The sequence below is a fragment of the Theropithecus gelada genome, chromosome X, assembly GCF_003255815.1.
Source record: "Theropithecus gelada isolate Dixy chromosome X, Tgel_1.0, whole genome shotgun sequence".
NCBI lineage: Eukaryota > Metazoa > Chordata > Mammalia > Primates > Cercopithecidae > Theropithecus > Theropithecus gelada.
In genome coordinates, this window is record NC_037689.1 from 17679401 (window position 1) to 17702295 (window position 22895).

Below are 22895 nucleotides of genomic sequence, written 5' to 3' on the forward strand. Positions count from 1 at the left end.
CTCTGTCTCAAAAAAAAAAAAAAAATTGAATATTTAGCATACCTTTTTACTTTACATGAATTCTCAAATGTCTATCATAACAATCCTTTTCAGTTGCCTTAAGTGTATGAGAAATGTGGGAAATCATCCATCAAAAATTCATGATTGAAATATAGTATATGGCCGGGCACAGTGGCTCATGCCTGTAATCCCAGCACTTTGGGAGGCCAAGGTGGGTGGATCACCTGAGGTCAGGAGTTCGAGACCAGCCTGACCAACATGGGGAAACCCCATCTCTACTTAAAATACAAAATTAACCAGTTGTGGTGGTGCATGCCTGTAATCCTAGCTACTTGGGAGGCTGAGGCAAGAGAATCATTTGAACCCAGGAGGTGGAGATTGCAGTGAGCCAAGATTGTTCCATTGTACTCCAGCCTGGGCAACAAGAGTGAAACTCCATCTCAAAAAAAAAAAAGAAAAAAGAAATACAGTATATGTACAGTACAAATACAACAGAGCCTAGCAGGCTACAATGGGGAAAAATTATATATCTTTATAAATTATATGTACATAATGCATGCAAGTGATATGTGAGTTTTTAAAAACAGTAGAGTACAAACCTGCTTTACTGAATTATCTTATATTTCTATTAGAAGAATCCATTGAGGTTAGCTGTGATTACTTTTTATTGCTTTGCACATTACTTTAAAACATTATACCTCCAACATGAGTATAGGAGAGAGAAAAGCAAATGAGATACTGTATAATAGGCTGTATTCCCACACACATTTAATATTTAACATGGTTTTGTTCCATAGACTCAAAGTCTTCTCCTTAAAACATAAGCATATACTCCGTCTTTAAATATTACAGGCTCCACTGACAGCAGACTGGGATACAAAGGAAAAAAACGAAGCTGATCATTTTCATTTCAGTCACATTTTAAGTAAAATACCTTTCTTAGAGAACTTGGTTCACTTCAACAGTGAAAACTCTTGGGTGGTTTTGATGGTATTTGAACGTGTTAGTCTTTTTACAAGAAAAACCTTCCCTTAATGAGAGAATCATACTTGTTTTGGGGTGCCTAGAACTGTTTGGTGCTGAATAATTCACCATATGATGTAAATGAAACTAAAGCAAAATTTCCCAGAATGTGTTCCACAGAACATTGCTCTGGGAGGTGGCTATGGGTGTTGCCATGGTGGGAAGGGGAAGTAGATCTTAAATTTAGTGGTTAAATTATTTATTGACTAAATAAGTTTGGGAAATGCTACATTCTTTAGTCTTTTTATACAGATGCACAATGGGCATTGGTATATTGACAGCTCTGAGATTATCTAAAGGAAAGAAACCTTTTTAACTTTGTTTAACAGCATTTCTCAAACTAATTTAGGCACAGAACTTTTATTCACAATCCTGTTGAGTTCTGTTTTGATGAGGACCAGTTTGGGAAAAGCTCAACTAAGAGTGTTTGTTGCATTATGCTTCAGCTTCACACTAAATGCAGCCGTAGGTATCTAACAGTTGCTTCTTTCCCCACATGTGGTCAGTTCAAATTAATTATCAGATTTTCATACCTAGTTTGGCCTTTGTATATAGTGTACATATTAATTAGGGCTGACTAACCATTATAACGTGTGATTCTAAAATTTGAGTGGCTTAACAGAATAAAAATTTACTTCTTGCTCACTTCACAGTCCAATGCAGGTAGATGAAGGAGGTCTTTTCCACTAGGTCACATGGCTATTTCCCAGGGTCTTGGAATCTTCTACTGTATCCTTTGTACCTAGCCAGCAAATGAGAGAAGAGAGAACATGGAGAAAATTGCAGGGTCAAGCTTGGAAATGGGTTTATCTCACCTTCCTTGGCAACTGCTAGTCACGTGCCCACCTGGATGTGAGAGCTGGGGAACATAGTTTAGAAATGTGCTCAGGAAGATAAGGAATTGGGTCTTCTCTTTAGTGTAATTTATCTTAAGTAGTATCTGTTCACTGTCATTGCTGCAGAAAGTTTTCACAATTGTGAATTTCCCACAGAAGTGTATACCCTTTACTAGAACTAGTTAGTGGAATATTTAGAAAAGGCTGCAGCAGTGTGTGGAGATTTTGTTTATTTCAGTGTGGTCAGTCGTTAGGTCATTGCCAGGTAGATTTACTGACCTTTTGAATCAAGGACTTTTTGTAACAAAGACTTTTTGTAATTTAAACACTAAGAGAAGCCCAAATTGGTTTCAAAGTTGTATTTTTTCTTACTGATGTAACAAGGTATCTGAGCACATCAAGCTTGAGATTGCAGGGGAGAAGCAGGAACATTACTGGCTTACACAAAGAAAGGGGCAGCTATTCAGACACAAACTGGACTTTCAGACTGAGCGAGGCTGCCACTCACTCCCCAATGGTGAACATCTCAGACCTCACAGAAAGCATTCATTTGGAATAACTGCTGCACTGTTTGGTATAAATTGTCACAATTTCAGAGGAGAGTCTTAGATGTTAGTGAGAAAAACATACTTAACTTTCCTTTGTATTTGTTTACATTATAAACCTAAAGAAGTATCTGCCTTATTGGCATCTGCCCTGTCAGTGCAGGTCAATTTGAAAGAGGAGCTGTTGAACTGGAAATGAACCATGCCTGTTAAAAAGATGCAGTATAAGACCAGGAGCAGTGGCTCACACCTGTAATCCCAGCACTTTGGGAGATCAATGTGGGAAGATCACTTGAGCCCAGGAGCTCAAGACCAGCCCGGGCAACAAAGCAAGACCCCATCTCTACAAAAAATTTAAAAAGTAGCTGGGCATGGTGGTGTATGCCTGTGGTCCCAGCTACTCCAGAGGCTGAGGCTGGAGGATCACCTGAGCCCAAGAATTCAAGGCTGCAGTAAGCTATGATCACACCACTGCACTCCAACCTGGGCAACAAAGTGAGACCCTATCTCTAAAAAAAAAAAAAAAGGTGCAGTATCTTCTGAATTTTGGAAGCAGGTGCCATATACAAACTCCAGTCAAATTAATGACTGTGAGGCCAAGCCCTGGACAATATTTGCATGCATGTGGTTCTGAATCTCCAAACTGAGCTATTTCTAAATGAAAGTTTAGGCTAGGTACAGTGACTCACGCCTGTAATCCCAGCACTTTGGGAGGCCAAGGCGGACGGATCACCTGAGGTCAGGAGTTCAAGACCAGCCTGGCCAACACGGTGAAACCCGTCTCTACTAAAAATACAAAAATGTGGTGGGTACCCATCATCCCAGGTACTTAGGAGGCTGAGGCAGGAGAATCACTTGAGCCCAGGAGGTGGAGATTGCAGTGAGCTGAGATAGTGCCGCTGCACTCTAGCCTGGTCAACAGAGCGAGACGCCGTCTCAAAAATGAATGAATGAATAAATGAATGAATGAATGAAAGCTTATTCATCATGAATGAAATAAGCCATCATTAGAATGTGCCCTCATACCCTATCCCATAAATAAGGCGTATTAAGCCCATTTCACGGCTAACAGGCTACATTTTAATAATATAATCAATGAAGAATTCAAGTGACTGCCATATAGAGAAATCTAATCATTTAAAAATTTTTAATATTTAAATGTTTATGGTATACATTAAGGAAGGAACATGGCTATGACCAACTCTTGACAAGCAGCTGTTAAAACTTTGGAGTTTCAGGCTGGGCGCGGTGGCTCACTCCTATAATCCCAGCACTTTGGGAGGCCGAGGCAGGAGGATCACTTGAGGTCAGGAGTTTGAGACCAGCCTGGCCAACATGGTAAAACCCTGTCTTTACTAAAAATACAAAAATTAGCTAGGCATGGTGGTGCACGCCTGTAGTCTCAGCTACTTGGGAGGCCGAGGCAGGAGGATCGCTTGAACCCGGGGGTGGATGTAGCAGTGAGCTAAGATCATACCACTGCATAGTAGCCTGGGAGACAGAGCAAGACTCTGTGTCCAAAAAAAAAAAAAATTGGCCTTTCATTTTTCTTTCTTCCTATGTTCCACATACCATGGTTGATTTGGAATTGTTTTGTTTTTTAGAATCAACATGAATTCTTCTGCCTTTTGTGTTTGTTTTTTCTTTCTTGTTTAAGACAGGCTCTCGTTCTGTCTCCCAGGCTGGCTTACTGTAGCCTTGACCTTGTGAGCTCAAGCACCTTCCTACCTCAGCCACCCAAGTATCTGGACCGCAGGTGTACTACCACACCCAGCTTTTTTTTTGAAGAGACAGGTCTCACCATGTTGCCCAGCCTAGTCTTAAACTCCTGGGCTCAATCAGTTCTCCTGCCTCGGCCTCCCAAAGTGCTGAGATTACAGGCATGAGTCACTGTCCCTGGCATGAATTCCTTTTTAAGGATTCCAAGTAGGGACACCCAGGGGGCATAGTTTTATGGGCCATGGATTAATTAAGGCTAATTAATCCCACTGAGCCATTTTAGGAAATATCTTTACTATATTTATGTTATTCCTGTTAACTCAATAACATTGTAAACAGCTAGGTATGAAGCCATAATTTTAAGGCTGACAAAAAGAAACAGAATTAAGTTCCCAAGAAAAACTAAAGATTATCTAGGACTTTATTTTTTCTAGTCATGTTCTTAAAATAATAACAAGCTCAAAATTTGAAGAAGCATTATTAGAATTTGTTTAGAGGAAACAAAACTGCCAAACTGAAACATTTACTTTAAAATGGAGAAGTACTGTGATTCTACTGAAAGGGAAATGCTTTCTGAAAGTTTTTGAGTTTGAGTAAAACACATTTAGTTAAATCTGTAGTTAGAAACTGATACAGAAAACTCTAAATATTTGCTATCCAAGTAGTTCCAACCTGGCACACATACGCAGCGTCTCATTTTGTGGGAAGAGATACAGAGGCATGAGTAACTGCTTTGTCCAGCTTGTTGCAGTATGCCTGTATTTAAAAATTAAAAGCACTGGTGCTAAGATGATCTTCATATGAAATGTATAGATCAATTAGTAAAGTACAATTTGGCATTAGTTTGCTAGGACTGCCATAACAAAGTACCACAAGTTGCGTGGCTTAAAACAACAGAAATTGATTCTCTCATAGTTCTGGAGGCTGGAAAGTCCTTAATCAAGGAGTTGGCAGGGGCATGCTCCCTCCAAAGGATCCAGGGAAGAATCCTTCCTTGTCTCTTCCAGTTTCTGGTGGTTGCCTGCAATCCTTGGCGTTCCTTGACTCATAGATGCATCATTCCAGTCTCTGCTTCCGTCATCACATGTCATTCTCTGTGCGTGTGTGTCTGTGTATTTACATGACCTTCCACAAGGACACCAGTCATTGGACACCCTAATCCAGTATGACATCTTCATAATTAATTACATCTCCAAAGACACTTATTTCCAAACAAGGTCACATTCTGCAGTTCTGGGTAAACATAAATTTTGAGTGAAGGACAATATTCAACCCAGTACAGCATGGAAAACTGATTTAACCCTGAATTAATTATTTACATGTGAGTGCAAATTACACAAATCTAATATAAAATAATGAAATGTTACCCTGTCATCCATTAATTATGCTTTCTTGGAAATTGGTGTGTTAAAGTGTTATTTATGTCTTGTAATGATACTTTGAATCAGAGTTGGAATTTGTATGTGATACATTGAAAGGTCAGTGGGTGGGTGAGTTTTTGATGGACTGAAAAACCACGTTTTTCAGATAAAAAGCATTTCACAAATATTATTTGGTAGTAGTTTTCAGTCTTCTCAGTTTCTAGTATAAATTTTCCTATTAAAAGAATAACTATTTAGTTTGTAAATCACCAGTGTTACAAAGCATTGTTAAATGACACATCTCTCTGCCAAACTTTGACAACTAAGTTTTAAATATTAACTGGCCATCTGTCATACCTCTGAACAGCTGTTAGCATTTGTTACTCACTGCTGTTTCCATAGTAAATGCCCCACCTAATTAAGATTATTTTTGTGGGAAGTCTCAAAATTATGGTTTCTGAAAATATAATGGGTGATTAGATTAATATAGCAATTTATTGATGGATTTTTAAAATTGTAGTAGCAATTAATTTAGAAGTCTTTATAATATTAATTTATAAGTAGACTTTTATAATAGACTTAGTAACTTTTAGATATTTCATTAGCAATTAACTGATACTTGGAATCTTTCATATTTTGTATGGCCAACATCTTTATTATAATTTTTTACTGTTTAGGGAGAGTTAGCATTTTTCCCTCTGGCCTGGAGTTAGCCATGGAAAACTACAATTCTTGATTTACTATTTTGCTTTTTTGAGATGACATTAAATTAGTAGCCATATTTAGAAGAGCTTATTTTTAGAACTCAGAAGTTTCCTAAAGGAAAAAGGTGGAACTTCTACAATAATCTGGTGATAATGTTTTTGAGCAATTTGGGGTCTGAGAAGTAAGTTAAATACAATGTTAGGTTTGGATATTTAAAGAGATTGCCAATCAGGAAATGCCAAAACTAAGTTTCCCAAGAATGTGTAGTCCAGTCCATTTGCATTTAAATGTCTAGAATAATAAAGCCTATCTGAGGACCTTCAGAGGATGAGCTACTAGTAATTTCTCAGGGCCCCATCCAGTCTCAAGAGTCAGCTTTGTCAATTATGAAACCAGCTGCATAGTGGGCCCCTGCCCAGTTGTGGTGGTCTTTGTGCTTCTTGCCTCCTGGGGCTGTAGACTGAAGTGCATTGCTGCTCACTTTAAATTTGAGTGTCTCTCCACTGTTTTCTAACTGGATGGGCAAAACCTCCCGTATCTGTTTCCCTCCGTGTTTTGAAGTATTATTGTCAGTGTAAAAGTACTGCATGAAACAAAATACCTGAAAGCTAGAAATACCATATGTTGTGAATATTCTCAAAGTATTTTTTCTTCTTTCTTAACGTAAGTAAATGTCAATAAGCTTAGCAAAAAAAAAAAAAAAAAGCCACTAAGCATATGGTTCTTTGTTAAGCAGCAATAGAAAACTGATACAACCAGGAACAAGATGAGGATTGTCCACTCCCCACTTCTATTCACCATTGTCCCAGAGACTCTGGCCAGTGCAGTTAAGACAAGAAAAAGAAATTCAAGGCATGAAGATTGGAAAGGAAGAAGTAAAATCATCCTTTCCCAGAGATGTTATCTTGCATGTAGAAAATACTAAGGAATCCACAAAAAATCTAATAGCATTGTAGGCAAGCTTAGCAAGGTCACAAGATACAAGATGAATATACACACGTTATCTAAATTTCTATATGTGAGCAAAAAATAACCCAAAAATAAAATTAAACAAATATTCACAATATTATAAAAAGAATAAAATAGGAATAAATCGAACAAATAATATAGGATTTGTATACTGAAAACTAAAAAAAAGCTGCGAAAGAAAGATCTAAATGAATGAACAGAAATATACTGTTGGAATGGAGGACTTAATATTGTTAAGATGGTGCTTTTCTCCACATTGATCTATAGATTCAGTGCAGTCCCTATCAACATCCCAGTAGGATTTCTTTGTAGAAGTCAACAAGGTGATCCTACAATTTATATGGAAATGCCAAAACAATTTTGTAAAAGAAAACAATTGGATAACTGATTCAAAACTTCCTATAAGGCTACAATAATCAAAATAGTGTGGTGTTGGCATAAGGATAGATATACAGATCACTGAAACAGAAAAGAGTCCAGAAATGAACCCTCATATTTATGGTCAATGTTTTTCCAACAAGACTGCCAATGCAATTACATGGAAAAGGGGATAGTCGTTTTTTTTCAAATGATCCTGGAGCAGTTGGAGATCCATATGCAAAAAATGAACTTAGACCCTGTCTCATACCATACACAAAAGAAAATTGCCTCAAAATGGATCATAGATTCACTTTAAGAGCTTAAAACTATAAAACTTTTAAAAGAATATAAGAGTAAATCTTCATTACCTTGGGTTAGGCAAAGAGTTCTTAGATGTGACACAAGGGAATTTGGGGGGATTAAGGAAATGTTCTAAAACTGGATGGAGATGGTGGTTGTACAAATATATGAATTTACTATCATCCCACTAGATTTCACAGGGCCATTACACTAAATTAAAATTTAGCTTTGTGGCTAAGAATTTACCACGGATTCAAAAATACTAAATATGGATTTTTCTCCCAAGAACTGTTTTATTAACCAGCGTGTAGTTGTGCCTTATGGAAGAAGTCCAAATTGTGTTTTTTGTTTGAAAATGTTATGAATTACATAATTTTATGTATTTTCAATATGGAAGACACCTCAGAGCAACTTATTTTAGTTCATTTCTTCTACATTCAAGTACATATTTGCCATTTCCAAAAATTCACAGCTTTTTGACACTTTTTTAACATCAATTTTTGGTCTTTTTTATTGTGGTAAAGTATATATAACATAAAATTTGCCACTTGAACCATGTTTAAGTGTACAGTTCAATGACATTAAGTATATTCACATTGTTATACAACCATCAGCACTATCCATCTCCAGAACTCTTTCATCTTCCCCAACTAAATGTCTGTACCCATTAAATACTAACTCCCATTCACCCCTCTCCTTAGTCCTGGCAACCACCCTTCTACTTTCTGTCTCTATGAATTTGACTACTCTAAGTACCACGTATATAAGTGAAATCATCCAGTATTTGCCCTTTTGTGTCTGGCTTATTTCATTTAGCATGGTATCTTCAGGGTTCATCCATGTTGTAGCATGTGTTAGAATTTTCTTCCTTTTTAAGGCTGAGTAATATTCTATCGTGCGTGTATACCACATTTTGTTTGTCTACTCATCCAATATTGATGTTTTGTGGTTGATAATTATGTGCTAGGAAAAACCAAATTCTCAGAATAAGGCTGTCTAATAGTAGGGTATTCTGCCTTGTTCCATCTCCACACAATTACTCTTTCTAGGTTGCAAGTTAGGTCTTATGCTGTACATCTATGTGAAGGAATGTGTGATTTCCACTGAAAGTGTTAATGACTACGGGAGTCTTTCAGTTCCCTTATTTGTTCAGATAAATTACTTCTTAAAGCGAGGTTTCGAATTTACTCTAGAATACCAAGAATAATGAATCGGCTTGTCACCAGTACCAGTGTTACCCACTGAGTGCCATTCTCTTTTTATGACACCATGATCAACTTTACCAAAAGGCGAAGGAATTTGCAGAAAGCCTTCAAAGTACAACAAGCACTGATTCTTCTTTATGCTATTCTCAAGGAAAGGAGGGGTTTCCCCCTAGAAAGGAATGTGATATGCTCAGTTAAAGAATGTTCAATGGAGTGGCTTGCAGCATTCATAATCCAAGAACATAGCTGTTTTCTTCTCTTTGTGGCCCTTCAAACATTATCTCATAAAACTCTTCTGCCAGACTGCCTTTGTGTTATTCTCTTTAAATTTTTCATGACAGAAATTCATTTTTGCTACAGCTACACCAAGTACAAATGCTTGGTGTTTACCTATGCAAAATAAAAATGCTAGCAAAAGCCAAAAATAATTAAATAAAATATTATCTGACACACCTAATGTAACATAAATGTTATCTTTTAAAGCAGCACATTAATAATGGTATGTTCATTTAATGTAAATATCATTTAACTCTTGTAGTTGCTTAATAAGAGCCAAGCTAGGAAATGTGATTTTAACACTTTAAAAAAATAGAAAGGAAATTAATATCATAGTGAAAATTTCTCATAGTTGGGCAAGCTCTTGTATCTGATACTAAAAAGTACCGTATTTCAGACTTTATTAAAACAAAATAAAATCTGCCTATATTATATCATGTAACTGGTTTTTTTTTTTCTCATGCTTTCTTTTGCTCAAGAATAGGCATTATGATTTGTGTTTTACAGGGCTTAATTTTAGAGTTATTTGCCCACTTGAAAAAGGCATAGAGAACAGTCAAGCTAGGTCATCTGAGGCAAGTGTTTTGAGTTTCTCAGAAATAGCTGCCACTGACCAGAAATCTGCCACACTGGCCTATGTTGTTAGGCCACCAAAGGCACAGTCTTCTTGGATTGAACTAGGAGGTCAAGCAAGTCTTAATTTCTTGAATTCAAAAATAAATCCCTGTAAGTGCAATGTTCTAATAAGATTAGAACAAAAGCAGCCCTGTATACAGACAAATAAAACCTAAACAAAACAAGGGCCTCCTTAGAGGTTCTTTTGCTGTCAAGATCCAAAGGATTTTTGCAGCTTTTTCAGGAAATCTTGTATTGGCCCAGATGTACTGATTTTTTAATTGCCTTTTTTGCTGACAGAAGAAAACGTTAATAATGGATTTAGAGCAGCATATTACTAGGCCAGCTGTACTCCTTCTTGCACCTTCAAGTAAGGATATATTCTCTGTCATGATTTTACTAAAACTTGGTTTAAGCTAGCATTTCACTGCTAAGCTATTAAACTAAAGCTGGAACACCAAACTCAAGAGCATCCAGGAACATTCTTATTGGCCGCTAAATACAGTAAGCAGTTGTCCATTACACGTCTATCTTCAACTTGAGTTATGTAGTACAAACTGGGCCATGGTATTGGGAGCAGCCCTGAACCTTAGTCCAGGGAAAATCTAAATTCCAGGGTGGAACTCTTGCTCCTTGATTTCAGTGACTAGATTTAGGAATTTACACACTTTTTAAGATGAGAAACAAATTTAGTTTAAGATTTATGAAATCTTCAAAATGAATGAAATGAATCTTCAAATGAATTACCTTCAAATAAATGGAGTTTGCTATCTCCATGCAGATAGTCATCTGTATGACTATTATTTGAGTGCTTGCAACTATTTAAAATAAATTAATTTTTAGAAATTTTGTAGAATATAAAATTTCAAGAAAAACAATTTTTGGTGCAGGTAGAAGAGGCATTCTTTGTACCTCAAAAAAGAAAAATGGCCTGAGTGATTTTGATTTCTTTTTGTAACTTGTAATATCCCAGTGGTACAAAATTGTGTTTAGATTTGTAAGAAAGACAGGTTATAGAAGTTCTTCCAGCCAGGTGCCGTGGCTCACGCCTATAATCCTAACACTTTGGAAGGCCGAGGTGGGTGGATCACCTGAGGTCAGGAGTTCAAGACCAGCCTGTCCAACATGGTGAAACCCCATCTCTACTAAAAAAATAAAATAAAATAAAATACAAAAATTAGCCGGGAGTGGTGGTGCGTGCCTGTAATCCCATCTACTCAGGAGGCTAAGGCAGGAGAATCACTTGAACCCCGGAGGCAGAGGTTGCAGTAAGCCAAGATCGCGCCATCGCACTCCATCCTAGGTGACAGAGCGAGACTCTGTCTCAAAAAAAAAAAAACAAAAAGAAAGAAAAAAAGTTCTTCCTAGTGTTTAATTGTAGCTCCTTAAGTTTTTGAAAATGCCATTTTAAATTTTGCAATGTTTCTTTCACGCTTACGTTGCCCATCATACAATCTTTAGGCCACTGCTAAATACACTGCTGTTCTCCAAGCTTGAACTACATCTTTAATGATGTGCAGCTTCGACCTTCCAGGCTCAGGCAATCCTCCCACCTCAGCCCCCCAAGTAGCTGGGTTTATAGGAGTGCACCACCATGCCTGGCTAATTTTTGTATTTTTTGTAGAGACAAGGTTTCCACATGTGGCCCAGACTGGTCTCAAACGCCTATCCTCAAGCTATCTGCCCACCTCGGCCTCCCAAGGTGCTGGGATGACAGATGCAAGCCACTGCACCTGGCCTCAACAAGCTTATATGTAAACTTGAGCAAGAAAAATAGATTTTTAGATCTTACAAAGTTTTCTGTGATCTCTAACTTCAGAAAATCAGTTCCAGTACAGTAATGGAATATCAGTTCCCTATGTTTCAATATTAAATCAGCTTTCCCTAATATTTTGCTGGATTTCAAATGTATATGAGAAAATACCTGTTATGTATTGATGGCTGATCTGCTCAGTTCACTGAAAAGATGTGACATTGGAACTTTGTTCCTATTTATCCACATAATTCACAGAAACCGTGAAGAAAGTTCTTAATAAGATAGTCTGTGTTTCCAGAACAAGTTATTTCAGTGTTCATTATTGCTACACAGTGTAATTCTGTGCACACTGTTATTATCTGTTTTATTAGGATCATCACAGACACATGCATTAAATACTTTGCAGCTAAATATTTGACTCTTGCAAACTTTAATTCTTTTCCAGCAGGAAACTTCTTCAGTATCTATAAGTGATAAGATGATGGTTGCTAGTGAACATCAGTGTTCTTTGCAACCCTACAAGCCTATGCCTACAGTATAGTTGCAAAAGTTATAAACTTGTCCAAACCAATATACATTCTGGTCCTTAGATTTGGTTTTCTCTGTGTAAAAAAAAGTTAGTGGGACATACAACTCAATGATAATTTTTTTTTTTTTTTGAGACGGAGTCTCGCTCTGTCGCCCAGGCTGGGGTGCAGTGGCCGGATCTCAGCTCACTGCAAGCTCCGCCTCCTGGGTTTACGCCATTCTCCTGCCTCAGCCTCCCAAGTAGCTGGGACTACAGGCGCCTGCCACCTCACCCGGCTAGTTTTTTGTATTTTTTAGTAGAGACGGGGTTTCACTGTGTTAGCCAGGATGGTCTCGATCTCCTGACCTCGTGATCCGCCCGCCTCAGCCTCCCAAAGTGCTGGGATTACAGAATGATAATTATTTTATAGCTTCTTACCATGCATTCCATTTTAAATGTTGATCTTGATAAATACTGCACATACACTATGAGCCAAACAAAGGTTTCTATTTGAGAACTAAGAAATCAGAAGATAATGTGATATCATGGAGTATGATAAAAAATGAAACTTGATTTAGTGCTTTGAATGTAAATAAAAGGTGACATATTAACCGATTTCATCATTCTTATGTTTGAAAGTACAGTCTCAGGAGATTTGAATTTAATATCACCACCAAGTTTATTCTGCTTCATTTGAAACAACCCATGTCAAATGTAGAATGTGGTCTCTTTAATGAACTGTGGCGACACTTCCTAAGACAGAAAGATGAATGAAGCGTGTCAGTGTAGCTATGTGTGGTCATATCTGACTCAGTGCCAGAGATTTGCAGAGAGCAGGCCTATCTGTGAGTGAGACAATATGACACAGTCTGTTTCCCTTGCAGCTGTTCACATTTCCTTGTTTTGCCCTGGTGTTGTATGTGCGTGGTTTTTTTTGTTTGTTTGTTTGTTTGTTTGTTTGTTTGTTTGTTTTAATAAAAAGTGCTGAATTTGCGTAATGGTAATTTCATTAGAAAAAGAGAGTAAACAAGGCTGGGCGCAGTGGCTCAGGCCTGTAATCCCAGCACTTTGGGAGGCCAAGACAGGTGGATCATGAGGTCAGGAGATCGAGACCATCCTGCCTAACACGGCGAAACTCCGTCTTTACTAAAAATACGAAAAAAAAATTAGCCAGGCCTGGTGGTGGGCGCCTGTAGTCCCAGCTACTCAGGAGGCTGAGGCAGGAGAATGGCATGAACCCATAAGGTGGAGGTTGCAGTGAGCCAAGATCGCGCCACTGCACTCCAGCCTGGGTGACAGAGCGAGACTCTGTCTCAAAAAAAAAAGAAAAAGAAAAGAAAAAGAGAGTAAACAGTAACAGATTCATTCTTGTTTTCCCTCTGGGGATAATTTATTAACATTCTTCCTTCTCTCTTCCTCCCCCTTCACACCTCAGCTTTACAAATATACCTGATATCTTCAAATTTCAGGAAAGCAAATAGCAAGAGGAAATAATTTCATTTTGTCATTCCAATATACCTTGAATTTAAGCTTCTAGAGCAGGCATTCACAAACTATGACTCTTGGGCCAAATCCAGCTGGCCACCTGTTTTTTGTAAATAAAGTTTTATTGGAACACAGCCATGCTCATTCATTTATGGATTATTAACAGCCGCCCTCACACAACACAACAGGGTTTAGTGGCTGTGACAGAGACCATATGGCCTGCAAAGCCTAAAATATTTCCTATCTTGCCAGGATAGGATTAGGATCCTGACATTCTATTTTTTTCTTTTTTTTTTTTTTTTTTCTTGAGACAGAGTCTCTCTCTGTTGCCCAGGCTAGAGTCCAATGGGGTGATCTCGGCTCACTGCAACCTCCGCCTCTCGGGTTTAAGCGATCCTCTTGCCTCAGCTACCCTAGTAGCTGGGACTACAGGCGTGCACCACCACACCCGGCTAATTTTTGTATTTTTAGTAGAGAGGGGTTTCGTCATGTTGGCCAGGCTAGTCTCGAACTCCTCACCTCAGGTGAGAATCCTGACATTCTTTAACATGGCAAGGCTTGTAATTGATTAGCTAATAGTTTTCAAATCATATTGAGTGTATTTTTTCCCTGCAGCCTATAAATAGAATTTTATACAGCTTTTTTCCCAAGTATTTGCCAAAGACCTCTCCCTGGCACAAGGCACTGTGTATTACTGAATTCTAGTAACAAGCTGAGGAGATCTGGATGAGAGAAAGGACAGCATATCAGCAGGGCAGGGTCAGGTCCCTGCTACTCTGGCTGTATGACCCTGACCATGACACTTCACCTGACTGGAACTCAGCTTTTGACTTTTTAAAATGGAGGAGTTGAATCATGTTGACACCTAAGGTCTCCTCTTTTTTTTTTTTTTTTTTGTACCCCAAACAGAGTCTCATTCTGTCACCCAGGCTGGAGTGCAGTGGCACAATCACAGTTCACTCATCCTGGGCTCAGGGAATCCGCCCACCTCCCCCTCTTGAGTAGCTGGAACTACAGGCAGTCACCACCACACCCAGCAAAGTTTTTTATTTTTTGTAGAGGCAGAGTCTCGTTATCTTGCCGAGGTTGGTGTTGAATTCCTGGGCTTAAGTGATATTCCTACCTCGTATGGCCTCCCCAAGTGCCAGGATTACAGGCATGAACCACCACATCTAGCCCTAAGGTCTCTTTTACCTTGAAAATTGTATAAAGTAAGTCAGACTTGAAAGATACAAAAGAAAGAATTAAATATAGTCAAAACATATTTCTTAATTTTGAGGGAAAGTTTTTAACTGCACATGCAGGATCGAAGAGAAATAATATCTGGTTCCTAAAGAAACAAGCTGAAATAAATACTCCTGATGTGTTTATTTTGTTATTCTGAATTTTTAAAAAAATCTGCTTACAATTTCTATGTACTAGTCCAAATATAATACTTATTTTTTCTAGAGGAAGCATTTCTTAAACACTGCTGTGTACTCAGCCTCATGCTAGGGGCTGTTACCTAATGTCAGAGAACCCGAGTCTGGTCGTGGGAAAGAAAAAGAACCACTTAAACAGCATGTTCTATAATAATGTACCTCAGACATTCAGTTCCCTCTTGGCTGTTGATGCCCTTGGGGTGGCAGACACCCCGGGGTTGGCTCTGTCCTGAGTTGCAGACGTGTGGTTTCTGCATCGCCAGTATACTCAGCTCCTGGTCTCAGAAACATGTTCTCGTCGCCTGACCCCAGGTGTTACCACATAGCTTTTTACTTCTGAGTCCTCTTGTCCTCCTGGGCAGGGCTGCATCCAGATGGCTCCAGCCAGGCTGCCTTCTTCAGTGTCTCCTTGACTCATGGGAAACACACACATGCTTAACTCAACATACACTACAAGCATGATCTGCCCCAGGTGGCCTCCAGCCATGAAAGAGGCAGGCACCAGTCTCTTTTTGCTTAGGACCCCAAATGCCACATGTCAAGCTGCCCCAAGGACTCTCTCACACACAGAGATCCTTCCTAGTGTACCAAAGTGGGCCTATAAGTTGCTACAACTCAGCAAGCATCCCTCCAGAGAATGAGATAGTGAGCTCTTCTGGCTGGTACCTCCAGTGTCTAATGTGTGGTTCTTTTGGGGCATCTACCAACCTTCACTTTGTATGAGGGAGGGTGCAATCCCCTCTCCTTTCTTCCCCAACAAGAATGAGAAGGAAATAATCAAATACTTGCTCTTCTTAGTCCTGTGACTCCTACAAATCCCAGACTCCTGCCTCTATAGGCAGAATGAGGGGTCCTGGGGTGAATGTGGAAGGGTCATTTTGACTGCCTTTCAGCAAGCCCTGGAGAAGTGGTCTAGCAGCTTCATAGCAGGTTCATTGCCATTTACTTCTTCTTGGCCTTAGCTTTGGGCTTTAGTTGAAAGTCCAAGACTACTGGTAAGGTCCCAAGTAACATTTTATATATTCTTTATATATGATGGAATGGGGGGTGGGTAAAGGGTAAGAAAGACAAGCTGCAGTCTTCCTTTGTTCTCAAAGTCCAGCTACCTCTCACTTGCCCCAGACCTTGGCAAAACTCTACCTAGATTTGAAATTTGAGTCCTGCATATCCTTGCAGGCAGCATATAGTATGCAGATGACCCATGATAATGAGAAATCCAAAAGCACTATGTTTCTAACTACTGTTTTTAAACACTTTAATGTTACATCGCATTCGAACTTTTTTCCATTGATGACTTTATTTACCTGCTTTGCCATATTTCTCAAATGCTTTGTATATGCTATGGATATCACTAAAGTATTTTAAGTCTCTAAGACAAAAATATAGAAGTTGGTGGGGAGAAATGAAGGTTGACATATTATGCATATACATCAAGATAGTCTCCAACTTCGGGTTGCCCACTGAGATCATTGCCAGTTGATAATTGCTGGTGACCAAACTACTTACTCTCAGGTCTCCAAAGGGATGAATCCTTCATACATTTCTGGGCCTTTGGTTATACAGATTTTTGGAATTTGTGAGCTCTTTGAAGACAGGAACTCTCATCTTTTTCATCTCTGTATCCCTAGTACATAGAACCCCACATTTTAGTACATAGTAAGACTTCAATAAATACTGAGTGGATAGGTATGTGAATGAACCAACAAAGGGTCACTTCTCTCTGACAGTGACAAAATAAGCCCATTCCTCACTCCCTCGTGCTTCAGTTCTTGCTTGCCCTTTTGGTTGATGAACCGGCAGCTGAGATTCACAGTGTATTCTTTGCCACATGGACACCATCCTCTCTATCCTGTGGCTGGCTTGACAGGTGCAGTTTCTAGGACTTGAGAGCTGCAGTTTTTAGAAGAAGCAGAGCCCAATGCCCCCACCTCAGGTAGAAGCCCCATCTTTTAATTCCTTCCCATTGTATCTGCCTTTCATATTAAGCATCCCACCTCCCCCTCACTCCCCCCTGCCACTACTTCCACTGAACTTTAGATGAATTTAATTTAATTTAGGTGATTCAACTGGATCAGACCAGACCAAATGTATGGAATAAAATTTGGTCTGAACATATTCCTTGGAGCAGTGCCTTAAAAGAGATTCCAGGCACTTGTGTGCCATCTATGAAGTTGTACGGATAGAACAGCAGTTCTCACTTGACCACTCTGTGCCTCATTTTTCTCATCTTAAAGTGGGGTAACCAACTGCATAGGATTGTTTGAAGTTAAATGAATGAGTATATGTTAAGAGCTTAGACTAGTAACGATCATCTAGTAAGTGCTCAGTAAAAGTAGTAATTACCATTGTTGCTATTAAGTAGTAGTACTATTAATACTCTCAAAAGTTAGCACTGGACATAAGATTTTCAAATACCTAAGGAGTTTATTAAAGCACAGATTTCTGGACCTCCTTCTTAAATTCTGATGTAGTAGGTCTGAAGGGGGGTCCAGGAATCTATGTTTCATAAGTACTACATCTGATTCTGCCACACATTCTTAAGAAATTACAGATATAAGACCTAAGCAACTGTATTTGACATAGTAAGACCAGGCCAAAAAATTGTCTCCAATTTGGGGAGTTGTGGGATTATTTTTTCTTTGTGAGAAAAATTGATGTCCATTTATTAAATGTTTAAATAGAAATGAACCATAATCATAGTTGAAAATGTTGAAGATAATAGTCCTTGATCAAGAAAAAGGCAAAACTTAGTTTATCATGGAATTATACATTATAAAGTGATAGTGCTATCAACTTGTAAAGCCTCAAATTAAATTTGCTTTCTTTTCCTCAAACATGTTTGAGATTTTTTTTAATTTTAATTTTTTCCGAGACAAAGTCTTGCTCTGTCACGCAGGCTAGAGTGCAGTGATGCGATCATAGCTCACTGCAGCCTTGACCTTCTGAGCTCAAGCAATCCTCCTGCCTCAGCCTCCCGAGTAGCTGGGAATACAGGCATATGCCACCATGCCTGGCTAATTTTTGTATTTCTTTTGCAGAGACAGGGTTTTGCCATGCTGCCCGGGCTGTTCTCCAACTCCTGGGCTCAAGCAGTCTGCCTGCCTCAGCCTCCCAAAGTGCTGGGATTACAGGTGTGAGCCACTGCACCCAGCCGGGTTTGAGATTTTATAAAAATATTGTTATGTATTCACTTAGATTATTTAAACTTTCCTTGATAATTAATATTATGACACATCAGGTGATGACTAAATGTGTTTTTAAAGTGTTATGTATTTTTTTAATTGTGATAACAACACTTAACAGGAGCTCTACCCTCTCAACAAATTTTAAAGTGCACAATACAGTATTGTTGGCCGGGCACGGTGGCTCTAGCCTGTAATCCCAACACTTTGGGAGGCTGAGGCGGGCAGATCACAAGGTTAGGAGTTAGAGACCAGCCTGGCCAACATGGTGAAACGCCATCTCTACTTAAAATACAAAAAAAAATTAGCCGGGCATGGTGGCACGTGCCTGTAATCCCAGCTACTCAGGAGCCTGAGGCAAGAGAATCGCTCAGGAGGCAGAGGCTGCAGTGAGCCGAGATTGAACCACTGCACTCCAGCCTGGGAGACAAAGCAAGACTCCATCTCAAGAAAAAAAAGAAAAAACAAAGTGCACAATACAGTATTGTTAATGATAGACACAATGTTGTACAGCAGATCACTAGAACGTACTCATCTTGCAAATGTAATGTAGTGTGTGTGTGTGTTTCATGGTTTCATAGTTTTTTTGGTTTTGCATTTTGTTTGGGTTTGGGTGGTGATTTTTTGTTGTTTTACTATTTTTATTGCATGCGTGCAGTGCAATTCATTTTTATAGGCTAGTCTGGAAACCTAATCACTATTTATAACATTATTTTTGTGGGAAAATATGATCCCAGTTACAACATTGACATTTCTTTAGAGATAGAAAGCATTCAGAAGATGGAGACTGCCCACATATATTTTACAGGGATTTGGGCAAACTTTAGTGGACCAGCCACAAATCACCACTTCACTAAAATGTTAATATAATGTTTTAAATAGAGCAGCATTTTACTAGTCTACTTATACTATTTATTTAATCTCTGATTTAGTAGTGCTTTCTTAATTAATACATCATTTAAAAAATTGTCCCTGCTCTATCTTCACATTGCTTTTGTTAGGCATTTTTATGTATGATGTGGCCCAAATATTTACAAGTCATAAAAATTTATCTTGCATCAGTATAAACAAATCTGACTGTAATCTGAAGAATGTTTATAGTCAGTATTTCACTTCTCAACTAGCATTGGTGTACAGAGTAGGTGAAGAAAAAAAAAAAAGAACAAAACTGACAACAAAAATCCCCACCTATTTTAGAGAAGTTAGGAAATAGAAGTGTTCACACCAGCTGAGGTCATCTTTAACTTTTCACTTTTCAAAGCAGACTGTTGACTATGAAACATTTTATTTGAGGTAGAAATTAATATTTTAATTGTATTTCTAAACTACAGAGATTTTTCTCTAAAGAATTAAATGTATGTTCTTCAGAAAGCTGAACTTTGGATCATTTAGGTTTGTGGAATTTTAGAAATATATTTAGGTTTGTGGAATTTTAGAAATATATTTAGTTTCTTTTTTATTTTTTTGGAGACAGAGTCTTGCTCTGTTGCCCAGGCGGGAGTGTAATTGCGTGATCTCGGCTCACTGCAACCTCTACGCCTCAGGTTCAAATGATTCTCCTGCCTCAGCCTCCCAAGTAGTTGGAGTTACAGGCGCCCACCACCACGCCTGGCACATTTTTTTGTATTTTTAGTAGAGACGGGGTTTCGCCATGTTGATCAGGCTGGTCTCGAACTCCTGACCTCAGGTGATCCGCCCACTTTGGCCTCCCAAAGTTCTGAGATTATAGGCATGAGCCATCGCGCCCGATGTATATTTACTCTCTTTTCAGTGTCTTCTCCACCCTGAAGTTGCAGAGTCAAAAGAAAAAAAGTTTATGTCCTTGACTTCCTGCTGAAGGATACCACTGATTCTGTTAATGAACAGCCCTAGTAAAACAACCATAAACCTTTGTGAGAACATTCCTTCCTAGAAGGAGTTGGGTTTGCCCTTTCCCAAGATTTAGGTTTCTGTGAAAATTCTTCCAGACGTGCCTTGGCCAGAAAGCATTCTTTCATTTTACTCCGTATAGACGTGCCTTGGCCAGAAAGCATTCTTTCATTTTACTCCGTATTCAGGCTATTGAAAATTCCTTCTGTCAGAGGAAACAAACTCTGTGATTGAGGAAATATTGACGAATTTAAAATGACAAGGAAATTGCCACATTGACAGAATTTTGGTCCATCTATTTAAAGGCGATTTTTTGAAAAGATATGCATGAGACTCATATTCTGACAAGTTTCACGGAACAATTCAGAGGTTATTACCAAGAGGATCCCACTGAAATCATCAGCCTGCCTTTTTAAAAGGAAAATATTGTTTAGTGAAATAATAAATACAAAGCTCTGAATTTTAGCAAAGAATTGTGAGTGTTTACTGGATTTCCTTCTTTGCTTTTTAGCTATATGACAAAATAAACACAAAGTCTTCACCACAAATCAGGAATCCTCCAAGTGATGCAGTACAGAGAGCCAAAGAGGTAAGTGATGTATTTTATAGAAGTATTTGGCGTCATCATATTTGCTACCTTTATTGAAGACATTTCTGTTGTGCATTAAGAGGCAGTTTCCCTGGAGTCACAATTTGACTCATTATATTCAGATTTAGTATTTCTAAGTTTATTACTGAACATACAGAAAAGAAAAAAAGATCTCTGCAGCAATATTGCCTAGATTTCTAGTTCTGGTTCTGCAATGTAAACTTGAATACATTACCATCAATTTTACTTCTCTTTTTCTGTTTTTTAAAAAAGAAAGTTATTTTACAACACTTGGTGGAAATAGACATGCTATAAAAATTTGAGTTGCTTTTTGAAGGTGTTAATGTTTGAAAGTTAATTAAATTTCTGTAGCATTAAATATACTGAGTTTAAAGAAGTCATTTTTGTAGATTGTCAATGTATGTGGCTATATCTGTCACAAACTTTTAAAAACCTATTTATGATAGAAACACGACATTGCAGAAAGTTTGGAAAATAAAAATAGATCCATAATCTCATCACCCTAACACAGTAGTTTCCATTTTTATATATCGTTTTCCAGTCACTCTCCATTTGCATATAAATTTTTTATAGTTGTAATCAAAATGTGTCTTTTTTTAACCTACTATTATATAATAAGCATATTTCCATGTTTCTACTTGATCTTTACAAATATAACTTCTAATGACTGTAATATTTTTCTTTGCTGTTATTAAAGTATAACATATTAGCAATTCTCCCATTGTTAGACACATAGGTTTTTTTTTTCTTTTCATTTTTTGATCATGTCAGTCTTTGTGCAAATAAACATTTTTCTTTTAGAAAAATTATTTCTTATAAAGTGAAATTACTAAGTGAAAGACTATGAAGGACACAGTCCCTTCCCTACCAGATTTTAAACACAAAGTCTGTACTGGAACATGGTGTATGTTTACTGAGAAATGAGACCCAGGCAGTGGAGGCCGCCCGGCCTGCCCACTTGGTCAGGACTGGCTTGGAGGAATTGTCTCTGACTTCGCCCCCGAGGGCTCATAGAAGGAAATTAAGGTATCACTGATAGAGGCATGAATCACCACCCTGTCTTCACAATACACGGATAGAAGCAGAGACTCTGGGGACAATTCTTTGGCTCAAATGGACAATGAAAACCTGCTGGTTTTCCCCTAGCCCTGCTTATGTGGAAATACCACACCTCTGTATTTAAAAATAAACTAGGAGAGGAGCAAGGACCCAGAGAGAGTGTGTGGTTTCGTCCTCTCATTTCACTAGTAGAAAAACTCAGAGCATAAAATACACCAAGGATAATTGGTTTATCATCTTGAAACAATATGAATTAACAGCATAACCAGCACTCTAATGAACAGAGTATTTGGATAAGAAAGTTCTGTCATTTTTGCTTGTTTGTTTTTTCTTCCCTGAGGCAGCAGTTGAATAGCACAGAACATTCTAGTTATGATGCTAAAATCTAAGGCTCGGGCCATGTGACCTCACAACATCCCCTCCTGCCCCAGTAGGAAGCTTTTGTATGGTTTTCACAGGTTGAGGTGAGAGTCCTCCTGGATGAGTGGTGGTATGCTCCTGCCATCCAGTTGTGCTGAAGCAATCCTTGATTGGCTTGATGGTTGGAATTCAGTTGAGTGTAATGCAAACCTCTCTGAATCCAGCCGTCTGCAGTTAGAATAGCAGCAGGTGTTTACTCGGAAAAAGAACAGAGGCTTTTTCATGGGTTCGTGTCCCATAAATAAACAGGTAAACTCCATCCTGGTGGTAAAGGAGAACTTTTGAAAACAATTTTATTTGAACACAACCATTTTTACCTGTGCAGAAAAATGTTAATAACTAATTAGTGAAGAAAATTTGAGTGGAAAGAAAAAATAAGGCTTTAAAAAATTGTTCTCTTAGGCTCCCTGGCATTTAACCCTAAGAGCCATTAGCAGAGGCATGGCTTTCTCTATGTGGGCAGATGACTATGGGGAATAACATTGATCTGGCAGGCATTTTTGCATTTTCTACATTACTTAAAGAAAAATTACTTGTGTATTCTTAAGTAGTCTAATTAATTAGTACTGTTCTTGAAATCATTTTTATTTGTGCCAGTGTCATTTTGACATTTCTAAAGGGAACTGGCAGTGCTGTTAATATAAAAGAAAACTTCTTATTAACTTTTTGTC

The 22895-nt window shown here is 38.3% G+C and overlaps 1 protein-coding gene across 4 annotated transcripts in view; it reads left to right on the top strand.

Annotated features, from left to right (window-relative positions):
* The window catches only part of CASK (calcium/calmodulin dependent serine protein kinase), a 392463-nt gene that overhangs the window by 303749 nt on the left and 65819 nt on the right, over positions 1 to 22895 (top strand). For all 4 annotated transcript variants that reach the window (XM_025372348.1, XM_025372349.1, XM_025372350.1 and 1 more), the window contains one exon: positions 20647 to 20724. In XM_025372348.1, coding sequence (XP_025228133.1) covers positions 20647 to 20724 — 78 coding nt within the window. The remainder of the gene's footprint in view (positions 1 to 20646; positions 20725 to 22895) is intronic.